Source organism: Anopheles ziemanni, chromosome 2, assembly GCF_943734765.1.
Source record: "Anopheles ziemanni chromosome 2, idAnoZiCoDA_A2_x.2, whole genome shotgun sequence".
NCBI lineage: Eukaryota > Metazoa > Arthropoda > Insecta > Diptera > Culicidae > Anopheles > Anopheles ziemanni.
Genome location: NC_080705.1, coordinates 86,129,359 through 86,141,792, shown reverse-complemented (window position 1 = coordinate 86,141,792; position 12,434 = coordinate 86,129,359). Strand labels below are relative to the sequence as shown.

General features: G+C 43.8%; 1 protein-coding gene across 1 annotated transcript in view; it reads left to right on the top strand.

Moving 5' to 3' along the window:
- The window catches only part of LOC131281227 (neuronal calcium sensor 2), an 86,961-nt gene that overhangs the window by 68,572 nt on the left and 5,955 nt on the right, over positions 1–12,434 (top strand). Inside the window, exon 4 of the mRNA XM_058310494.1 lies at positions 11,596–11,724. Coding sequence (XP_058166477.1) covers positions 11,596–11,724 — 129 coding nt within the window. The remainder of the gene's footprint in view (positions 1–11,595; positions 11,725–12,434) is intronic.

The following is a 12,434-nucleotide window of genomic DNA, read 5'->3' as shown; positions in this document are numbered from 1 at the left end:
CCCGCGTGGATTAGTAGCAGAAGAGTGGTAAGCTAGACAGGGGAGGGGGCGGTACGGACAACGGTGAAAAAGAAACCAACGTTTTGAGTTCTGGATTGTGGTGAAAGTAAAAGTTGCTTCCATTAGCTTCGTCGCCCCGGTTCGAGAGGAGGCTAACTTTGGGGCCCGCACTCGGAATTGATGGGATACCGGGCGGGTGACAGCAACAACATGGTGGAGGAGTGCAGACGAGGAGCGGGGGAGTCCACGACAAAAGCTAATCTTGCCTCGAGAGTTCTCTCAAGGAGAAGTTTAATTAATTTTGTGGTCGGCTGCAACATAACAATAATAATTCGCTCCGTTCGCCCGAACTTGGGCTGTTTATCTTTCGCTCTCGAGCCACCCTCGTGGTTTCTGAGCTGCGGGGAAAGAAGGGAAGGTTCGAGTGCGCAATCTGGACTTTCGGGGGCGCAGCCAGGAGTGCGGTCCAATGTGGGAAAAGGGGTTTTGGCTGATGGATTGGGATGTAAAAAAGAAACTAACCGAAGGACACTTTAGTCTGACAGTGTCACATTTCGCTCCTTTTCAGATCATTCTCTGGAATGAAGAAATTGATATGAACCAAACAAACCAAACTCGTTTAAATATTAGTGTTTACACAAGATAAACATATTCTGAATTGGTGATTAAAAAAAACACGAAAGTAAGATAAGTGTCTGTAACAAGTGGACTGCCATGGCTGTCATTTTAAATGAGGTTTTAAATGTTGTAACATAGAAAAAGTATGATGCATAAAAGATGTAATAATTACAAAAATTCATCCTTGAGAAAGCATTGTCCTTACTGGCTTTTCGAAAATCGCAGGTTTAATAAATGTTTTAACACGTTGACTGCCATGGCTATCATTTTTGATAGCCAGCTGTCATAAGTTCTAACAAGTTTTAGCCCCATAAATAAATGAAAATGCAACATAAAAACTGTAGCAATATTTAATATCAATACCTTGGGAAGCTAAGTTTTTTTCTTAGCCTTCAATAACCGTTGGTTTAAGAAATGTTATAAAAGAATTTTATTAAAAAAGATTGTACTATAAAAGTGTGCTAAAAACACTTGGCAATCAACGTGTTGAACAAATTTTGGCCGCAATGATTGTAATAAACAAATGTACAAAAACAGATTGGCAGTCAAATTGATAAAAGAAATGTGCAAGTGCCCAAAATTCAGTAATAGTAGCTATAAAATCGAATACAGATAGTCTGAAACTTTAACAAGCTTAATATTCATTAGTTTATATGTAAGGTTTTTGCAGTAAAACAGATGTTCCTAATGCTAAGGAAGTTTCGCTTAGATATTTGGTAGTGCAAGTCAATGGGACGCGACAACAATCCATCTTTTTTTCTACGATCACTGCAACACCCACAGTGTTTTGTAAACATCCAATACATCAGCACAAAGAAAGGATGTTTCGAGAAGAGGAGTCCTTTTGCTATCCTCCACAAACCATCAGGACATCATGTCGTGTGGGAATCGATCGATGAAAAATGTTGATGTTCCCCTTTTATGGCCCTCTCCTTCTCCTCTCCCGACGCCTCGTAACGGACGGACGACATGGTGGCATTATTTACTCGCATTTTTATGTCAATGTCGTTGTTTTCCATTATTCGGTATTGTTTGCTCCGGTGGCATTTACATCACCAGTGCCGGGCGGAGTTCAACCTATTCGTGACACTGAGCAACTCGGTGCATTAATTCAACGTACCGGAGGGCTTGCCGCAGTATCTTCATTTAATAATCCATAAATAATTCATTGTCTGTTAAAAACGAATCAATTAGCTACGATGGGACGAACGACTCGACCGGTCGCTGGCGGACGCTTTGTTTAGTATCGATTTCAATCCGAGCGGAAAAGTCTGTGCTACAGTTTGAATTGTAAATTTTTCATGCTTTTTGAACGTTTAATGACATTCCACAGATTTTTTGTCGCATGTCGTACATGTTGCCATAAAGAATTATAGTTCATTTGTCTATAGCCGCCATTTTGAGTATTTGTTTTCGTCGACGTTTGAATTGAAGTTTAGCAAATGATGTGTTATTTAAATATTGTGCAATGATTCTTTTCAATTAGAAATATTTAAAAAAAATCATTTAATGATAAATTGTTTAGCGTAAATGAAAATCTTTTTTATGTTTTGTTTACGCACAAAACCGCTTCGCGAAACACATTTTCTCAACATTCCGTTGATGAGAAAAGCTTTTCCTTCCGCCCGCCGATTTCCAACCCATTTTCGCCCCGTTCAATTATGCTATGCTTGTCCCCCGCTCCCCGTCGCCATAAGTTTTCCCAGACCTTCCAGGTTGGGACGTTCGTGTGCCTTTGAAAGATAATGTGGCTCTGAGACACATCGATCAAAAAGCCATCACTCGACAAGGACACTCCGTGGGTTGCAATGGCGGAGCGAGAGAGAGAGAGAGAGAGAAAGATAGAAAAGCCCGCCCTTCTGGTCTCCCTCCGGTGTGGCGCGTGGCGCTAAATGCTGCACAGCGTCCCGCTGCGCCTAAATCGGTTTCCCATTTTCGGCATCCGGCCGGGCCGTGCTTCGTGGAACAACATCAAAGGAAATTTTATGATCCATGTGTTGTTTTCTTGTTTGAGCGCACCTCTCCCGCACCCCATTTGCAAGCGGCCCCGGGGGGTGGAAGAAATGCTTCACCGGAAAGGCTCTGGGGCTGCTGCTGTCGGCTTTCTCGATCGTTTAAATCGCCCGTCCGCCTACGCCTGCCGGGAAATAAAACGCTCCATCAGAAAAGCATCACCATTTATTATTCCAGGATGGGCTTTTAATTTATTCAATTCGCTGTGCGACGGTAGGGAAAACGCGAGCACGCTCTGTTGTGAGCGGGGAAGATGGAGACACTCACACACAAACCGAGAGGTTTTGCAAAAAGGAATGAAAAAGCGTCTGTGAAGCGGACGGGGAAAGACATGGCGCTTGTTGTGTAGACAATATTTTAATGTTCGCATTTTAGGCCGAATGGAAACTGATGGAAATAATCTCGCCGGACGGTGGGAAATGGGGAGGACGCAAGGAACCGCCTATCTTTTCACCGTGATCCTATCTCGGGGCAACCGGTTGGACCGTCGCCGTTAGGCATTGGAAAATTATGACTCGGTGGACTTGTCCGCGGAGGTTTCGCCCCCTTGGCAACGACGTCCCAACGACGTCCCAATTTCATCCTTTCCCCCCTCGCCAACCACTCTCACCGACTGGTCTCGTTTCGTCCATTCATCATCACACCAAAAACCCCGTACTCATTCACTCCAGGTGGGTTCCGGAGTTGGTCGCTTGTGTTTTTTTATTTTTTTTCCCCCATTTTTTGGGAAAGCTCAAATAAATGTCCAAACGAATGGAAACGAATGACCCCGAACAACCGCCTGCCGCCGCCACCGCCGCCCGGTTCTACTTCGATGACTCGCGATTGTCACAGACACACCACCAGCCGGGTTGGTAACCGGGAGCCTGTCGCTGGTCGTAACTCTTCCCGTAAAGCTACACAAATTATTATGACAAATGGGGCGCGATGTGGTGCAAAGTATCGTGCTCGCTCGCTGGATGCTGTAATAAATGTGGCGGTTAAAACGACTTTTTCGGGTATCGTACCAGACGATTATCTTTTCTCGCCCGAAGAGTGTTCGCGGAGCATAACTGTTTTTCCGGCTCCACCAGACAAGCTTTTTATGTTATCGTAGAGTGTGGTTCATATACTGAAAAATACCTACCCATGAGAGGTACATCTATGCGTTGTGCTTTGTTCGCCAAATGGCATTCCGCGAAGTTGGACATGGAGTAAAAACATACAGGGATTTTCAGATGATATCATAACTGTAGCAGTATTTATTTCAACTGCAGCACATGATATTCCAACAGCGTCAGCTGATTTAACAACGCAATCATGTTTATTATAACTGTGTCAGTTTAAATCAGAAACGTAGCAGTTAATATTATAAAGTCGGTATGGCAGGTCGAGCGATGTACGTAACTAGCAAGTATAAACGTATATCGCACGAATGAGACTCCAAGGTAGTTCAACATAGCAGGTGAGTTTATCTCGCATGTGTCGCTTTAATTTCATCAGAAAACGAAAGGAATTTTTAAACAACCGGTGTTGATTAATTTTCATGTTGACTGCATGTCATTTTTTTTTACTTATATTTGTGAGCAGTTTCGTTCCAATGAAATCGAAAACCTTAATTCTTTATGAACCCACCTGCTATGTAGATCCACCTTGGGCTGTCGTTCGTGCGAGATACGTTTACACTCGCTAGTTGCGTACTTCGCTCAAGCTGCTGTACCAGGAGGATTATAATATCAACTGATACGATTCTGATTTCAACTGACACAGACATGATTGCGTTATTAAATCAACTGACGCTGTTGGAATATCATGTGCTGCAGTTGGAATAAATACTGCTAAAGTTATGATATCATCTGAAAAACTCTGTATCTAGGTTTGGTATCATATTTGAAAAATAAAAATGAGCCATGAAAATAAATTATTGAAGAAATACCTGCAAACGCAATCAGGAAACAAAAGCCGAAAACGTCCAATTTGAAGATACGAATAATTGGATTTCAGCGTTAGAATCTTCTATGGAATGATTATTCCTCATTTTCTCGCTATCGATTCCTAACGCGCTCACCAATGTTAAACAATTGCTGCTAACTTTCCTGACCGTTACTGATCAAAATTTACCAAGTTTCTCAATAGTTTTGTCGTTAGTTTTCCCAGGGGTTTGTCGGCAAAAGTGGTTGCCCAAAAATGATGGTCTCCAATGAGACTCCACGGTGAAGCACTTTGTTGTAAGGACGATATAGGATATGAGCATATCCGCTTCATCCAGCACATGCCAATGATAACCATGGCCGGGAATGATTTTCTTTGCACTTTCCCTCCCCCCCGGCTGGATGAGGCTTCGTAATGGATCGTGACAAAGAGCAACTTTTACAGGCACATCGTGTACCGTCTGAGCTCGAAGGAACGAAGCAGTTTTTCCCTTTTTCGAGAAATGGCGCTCCTCCCGGGTCCCCTTTCAGCGGCCTCTGTTTGAATCGCAGATTAGGAAAGTTTTATTACTTTTCGATAAGCTTCGAAGCGGAACCCCCCGGTGAGGTCGGTAGCCAGGAGTGGTCTACGTGTGTGAGTGTCTTCTGGTGACAGGAGCAATATTCCCAGCGGAAGAGGACTCGTAACGTGACATATTTTCTTCGAGTTTGGAACGTATAAAAGTACCATTTTCGATCGGCCACGATTCGATGTGCGCGAGGGTTTAGGTTCGGGATCGGTAACAACCGCACGCACGCTGTTCGTCACCCAATCTGACGTCGCACATTTGGTGCGTTATTGCTTTATTCGAGAGGCCTTTGAGGAACAAACGCGGCTCATAAATATAGATCACACAACCGATTGCTGGAGGTGACGTGATTGTGTGTGTGTGTGTGTAGAGGTCGCGTCTCAAATGGCGTTTTCCAAGGCCAAGCCCTTTCGACTTTCGGGCCGGATGGTTTTGGGAAGGATTGTTTATTTATCCGGCAAAGAAGCTTCGCTAACCCGCCTGCTTACTACGGCACGAAAGGTGGGATTGGTTTCAGTGCGAAACCATCGTTTAGTTTTCCAGAAAACTAGCAGCCCGACAAACGGTACGATGTTGCAAACAAAAACATCAAAAATGGTACACATTTGTAGTGTTGATGATTATATTTTAAATAAATAAGAATTTTGCGTAGGAAAAGTTTAATTTTAAGAACTATTCTCACCACAAAACTAGTTTTAATTAAAGCACTTTGAACATTTATAAAGCTCTAAACTATGACACATTGTATTGATTTATGGCTACTAATCAACTTCTTCTTGGGTGATTAAATCCTTTGACTTCACAACTACCTTTATACGCTCGATCATCTTGAATGAAATTTTTCTTTCTTTTATTACTTTCTGTGCCTTGTATTGACATATTTTGGGTGCTTAAAATCATGTTAAAGCCTATATTGCTTTTTAGGCATATGAAAGAAATATTTTAATTAAATAAAAATATAATCATCTATTTTATAATAATAATTATTATTATATTTTATTTAAATAAAAATATAATCATCTACAATCGTTATACTTAGTTAGTTTAATCTCTTAAAATTGAAAGTTAATTTTGTTTTTGATAAACTTAAGCGTGTTACTTTGAGGAGATTTTACGTAGAAAAAAAATCATTTTTTAAATTAGTATTGCAATCTCACCACAAAACTAGTTTTAATTAAAGTACTTTGATAATTTATAAACTCTGAATTATGTGTCATAATTCAGAGTTTATAAATTATCAAAGTATTGATTTATGGCTAAAAATCAACTTCTTCTTGGCTGATTTAAAATTTAACAAATGATTTGACAACTAGCTTTATACGCTCGATCATCTTGAATGAAGGTTTTACTTCCTTTTATTACTTTCTGTGCCTTGTATTGACATCTGGTGGATGCTTAAAATCATGTTAAAGCCTATGTTGCTTTTTTGGGCATATGAATGAAATGAAAATAAAGTTAACAAGCGTCCTGGAGAGGAAGTTCTCCTACCGTACCTATGAGATTGATACTTCCTACCCGGGATTGATCTGTACGCAAAATTAATTATCTCCATGTATTCAACGGGTTTAGGAAACCATGTTCATGTTCACCGTGTTGTGTTCAGGTGGAGGAAAAGCTCACAAGATGGATTAAAATTGACCGGCGTTACATCAGCCTTCATTTCAAAGTAGCACACGTGCGTTATCCATGTCAGACTATGTATGGGCGACTTTCTAGTTCTTGATGTTCTATAATCTTCCACAAAGCTACAGTATTCAACAAAACTCTCCTCCGGTCCTGAAAAGTCGAAGGTTCTTTCCATCCGAACTAAAAAAAAAAAGGGAAAAGGTGTGCCATCGTAATGGCGTGTTAACTTCACTGGCGCTGGGTGAGGGAGGACCTTTCAGGATGACCCATTTTTTTGTGCCATGCTCTTCGCTTGTGTCAGCCGAAAAAACGGAAAAGCACACGACCGAAGATTGAAATTCCTTACCGCGTAGATTGGGAATTTACGGCACAGGTGGTGGTGGTAAAAAAAGAGATTTGCTTCAAAAAGGATTTCCGGCAAGTTTTTGTACTGACCGCCCCCCGGCACCGATGTGTCCTCACCGATGAGCCCCTCCGTGCCTGACGGATAAGGACATTCATATCCAGGCTGGTGTGTTGTTGCGTGTGGCATAATGGTGAAGTCAACACTCCCTCGGTGTTCGTCTATGTTGCTGATAAGGAAAAAGTTTTCTTTTTACCCGAAAAATTTGCATTGGTATTTTGGGAAAGGGACCTCGTTTAGGAACTTGTCGACTTTCGGACGGCGGTGTTGAATGGATTGGATTCGGGCTAATGATGATGCCTCCTGCAGAGCACTCAATTTAATACAAAATGTTACACCGACTCACTGCCCTCTCTCTGGTCTTTCGTGTGCCTTCGAAGTAGTAGATGCGCAGTTTATTTTTTAAAACTCATCCGCTAACAGAAGTCGACAAGCAAGGACTCGAAGAGGAATGTTACTAAGCAAAACTGCCTGCGTAATGGCGTACACATACCATATTTATTATTATTCGCCTTCCCAGTACTACACAGTTTTTCTAGTGCCGCGACCTAGAGCCCTTGGACAACAAATAACAAGCAAGGCTCTAAAAGGTCTTTACAAGTCACGGGCCAGAATAGAACGGAGGAGTCAAACAAAACAAGTGAAACCACGTCCGCGTGTGGAGCGATGGTACAAAAGAAAACAAATGCCCTCCCGCCTACCTCCACCCACCTCCATTTATCTCCCCTTGTGATGGATGCCTTTTTTCCTCTCGGTCATGCTCTCGTTTCTTAGTTCTCGAGTAGCCAAAGAATTCTGCCGTTCAGAAGAGCTAGGTAGGTTCTAGTGTCTCGAGCATTTTTACACTCTTAGCAAATAAGCGGGCACATTTTTTTTTTATTTCCGCCAGCTTTCCCACGGCCCTTGGTGTAGGCATGAGAGTGGTGTCCTCTCCCACTCGCTTCGGGGGTTGACTCTGTGTCAGAAGGCACCGTGAAAAGTCAGGTTCATCCTCGTTGTTTCGCATCGGGTCCAACCAACAACTCGACGCTAATAAGCAGTCATCCCCCAGCCCAGCGCAGGGTATGGGTGGGCTTTTTCTTTCTGGGTGTGGAAAGCCCCTGAGTGGAAATCTCTGCTGCACACCCGGCAGTCTGCATGCCGGGGTTTTGAGGCGTCGTGTTCCATATCTTGTTCCTCGGTCGACCGTGTCAATGAAGGCGGGGCATGGGTGAAGATGGATGGATGGGTGTAGTCATTCTCCAAATTCACTCGCAACAAGACGACACCACGGCTCTCGGGACAAGCGGGAGAATGCCCTCTTGAGCATGCTTGTTATCCGTTCGCGTAGTTACGTTTTGTTTTCGAACTAGCACGCGCCACACACACGTTGGTTTGTTGTTGTGGCCTACCGTTTTTTTTCTCACGAGTTCTTGATCTTTGTGGGTGCAGAGTTTTTGGTTCCAAATATCGCCTGTGAAACCCGATGAGGGTAAGGTGACAAGGACGCTGGTGTATCGGCTAACAAGAGGGGGCAATTTGCATTGGACGTCGGTTGGAAGGGAAAGTCAAGTCACGTTCCTCGTTTTTTATCCTCCTTTTTTGGTGCCTGTTCAAGCTAATATATTTTAATCGGAAACTGTCTCAAAAATTTACATCGTGTTTGTTTGCCTTCCGAAAGCGTGGGTGGAAAACCCGATCCAAATGTGATGAAAATGGCCAAATAGTTTGTAAACGGGTTCCACCATTAGCACGAATCAGCTGCCTTTCACTGAGGAGAAGCCATCGTAGCTCATGTTTGCAGATGCCTTCGGGCTCTCAAGGATTCACGGGGAAAAATCCACTCGCTACGAGTGAGAACGCTGTTGTGTCTTTTCTTCACGTGCAGGTCATGTATGTGGCACATAGTTATATTCATTGGGAGATGGGAGGAAAACTTCCCGGCAGCACCGTACTCGGGAAAGGGCTTCTCCGAAACTGTCCGAACTATTTTCCGTGTACGACCTACGGCCGAAGCGCACAGCTGCGAACATTCCGGGTGCCTGTACTTACGGGCGGGAAAAAAATATCTACCTCGTGTGGAACCTACGAACCTGAGTAGTTTGTGAAAAATGTTCCAGAACGATACTACTGCACCCGGTGAAAAAGATTGGTCGGATAGAATGGACGGATATTTCGATCCGGAACGTATCCTCAGGGCCAACAGTCAACGCTCGCTCGGTGCGCTGCCAGCAGTCCGGTGGAATGTGAAAGAGAAGTGAGTCAATAAACCTAACCGATGGAACTACACACATAACAAGTAAAGTTTTCCCACCGGCCGGTGGAGTGTGGCGGGAGTGTTGGATTAGTTGTCGTTGGCTTAATACTTTCCCAGCTTATTTCGGTTTCCTTTTCTAGCACTTGAGGCCACCGTGCACCGCCATTCGAGCGTTGGAAAAACATAACGTCGGTACCGATATGAGAATGATCTTATGAAATATCTCAAGCCCGTCCGTATTTTCCCCCCACCGATGCAGGCGCATGTGTGCATAAAAATATAAACATAAATACTCAAAGCTTGCCACCATCTGGTGGAGACCAGCCTTTGCCAGACGGCATGCCTCTCACGTCGGTGGGAAAATCCTCAGGAATCGTTCAGATGGCAGAACACTATCTTGTATCGAGCGTGTCCTGTGAACCGTTCTGTTTGCTCTCGTCCCGCTTCTCGTTGTATGCGAATAACTACCATCGTTCGGTGTGTATGGCGTATGAGTTAGTAAGGCGGGAAAGAATGCTCCATGATCCGGCAATGTGAATGTTAAATATGCAACGTTAAACTTGAGACTGTGTGCACACGGGTGAGCGGTGTGCAAACTACAGCCCCGGTTATTCATGTTTGAGTTCCACATTTCCACGATACACATTCGTTGTGTTTCGACCAATATCACCATATGGGAAACGGATGAACTTTGACACACTTGTCGGCTCATCCGGATGTAGAAGAAATTGCATTTTCTTTAGCGTCGTCGTAGAAGAGGGTTTTTATTTTCCAACACACACGCAGGTTGAACTCTTAGAACAAAACTCCTCTAAACAGACGGCAGCTTATCTCGGCACCATAACGGTTTCGGAGCGAGAAAGCAATCGTCAAATCGAAATTGCATAACACACCATCGAATCTCATCGAAAACTCACTTTACCTCGTTCGCTTCGCCCTCAATGACGCTTTGTTCGGAAATTGGAAAAATCTATCTTCCACCACCGCGCGATGGTTCGGCGGAAAGAAAACCCGAACCAGCAATGCAACGACGTCGAAGCTCTTCTCTACGACAGTCTTTGACATCAAATTTGCTCGATCTTTCGACCTCTCCACCCCCCCCCCCCCCCCCCCATACAAATATCTCAATCGGTTGGAATATGCTTCCGAATGGCCGTGACATTACCCCATTGCGAGGATTCGGAGAATAAAAGTCGATCTACGACGAAAGCCAAGACTATCCTCCGTTCCCGCACCGGGTGGGTGGGGGGAGGAGATGCGGGAGAAAAGCACATTCACATTAGCATATTGAAGAAGTGACACACAGACAACCACTGCGGGCACCGCTACGCCTGGTTGAGTGAATGAAGAAAGGCGGAAAATTTAAGAAAACCAAATGAAAGGGGCCATTGGTGCGCTCCGGTTCGCTGAGTTGCCTTTCGTCGCAGCCGGGAACCAACCGCAAGCCGCCCATTACCTCGATGGCAAACAACAGACGGATGATTCGTGTTCGAATCAACGTTTCTTCGTGTGTCTGGTGGAAAACCAACGAGCGTTCTGGCAAGAACGGGCGATCCTCTCGGCTAAGGATGAAGCCATGCTACGTCGTCCGGGAAGAACGTTTCCAAATCTTCTTTGATGCTCGTCCGGAGTGTTTGGTCGTGGAGTTTGTGTTTGCACAGATTCGTTGCTCGATTGTGCTTGCCAACGATTTTCAAACAACACTCCGCCCAACCATCGGAGAGATGCCAGAACGAGGAGTTGAGGGGTTAAATGAATCACACCCACTCGGTTTGCATGCTTTAAACGTTGCTTAAGAATTGGACGGGCTTGGTTTTTGACAAACAACAAATCGACTCGCGCATTATGCAGGCCATAAGCGGCCCAAGTAGTATGCAAAGCGATGTTTCCACTTTTCGCCCCATCGTAGCGTTGTGCGAAAACAGCAATCAGAGATACAAAACGAAGATGTAACATTTGCATAATTGAGTGGTTGCCTCTAATTAACGGAAAGCGAATTCGTTTAATTGGATTTCTCTCTCCTGATTATACATTAAAATCATTCTTTCATTTCTCTGTGGATTATTTTTCAACCCCCTCCAGGGGTTTTTGTTTACAACTCGCGAACGTTGTGATGTATGTTCGCCTGGATGGATTCGTTACTTGGCGACTAATTAATTTAAGAAACGGATAGCAAAATGTTCTCTTCATCATTAACCTCTTTCTCCATTTTTCTTGCAGGAATTTTTGTTAGCTATTGATGTAACCTCAAGCGGCACACCGGAAGAGAAGCTAAAATGGGCATTTAGAATGTACGATGTGGACGGTAACGGCGTAATAGACATCCAAGAAATGACTAAAATAGTACAGGTAAGCATGTTAACGCCGCAATCTATTTTGTTTTGCTCAAGGACCACTTCCAAAAGTTAACAAGCGATCAAGAATGGTACCTGGAGCCATGCGATCGTTAGGGATTAGAACTGAACAAAAAAGTTGTTAACAAACATAGTCGAGGAAACACTTTGGCACCAATCGATGATTTGTTTTCGTTGTTGTTGTATCCCTAATAAAGAGTGGGAATATTCATCTTAACATTTTTTTACGAACGAATAATAGGTGAAACCCAATCAACTGCTGGACATAATTGTTTATGCTTTGTTGCATGTTACTTTTTCTTCTTTAGTACGAACAATTGTTCGTACCTTTTGTTCACCTTTGTTCACTTCCTATATGAGCTTCGGAGTGAAAGCGATGAGAAGAGTTATTATGTTCCCAATCCCCCAAGGAACTTTTTGTGGAGAAATGCATTCCTATTTCCCTTTTCGCGTTTTTCTTCAGCGTGCAAAATTATGCTACAAAATTTATGCATTCGTTTCTTGAGCGCACGATTGTAAATGTAGTACGTAGGGCACGATCCGCGGACTGGGGAGCCCCAAGCAATCACGGCTAAAGGGCCTGCACAAAGAATGCGTGCCCCAAGTGGCAGGCAGTAAGGCCCAGCTCCCGGATTGAGCGCGACTTTCCGAGTACGCTAGAATGCACTTTTTAGCATAACATTAGCATGAGCAATGAACGGCGAG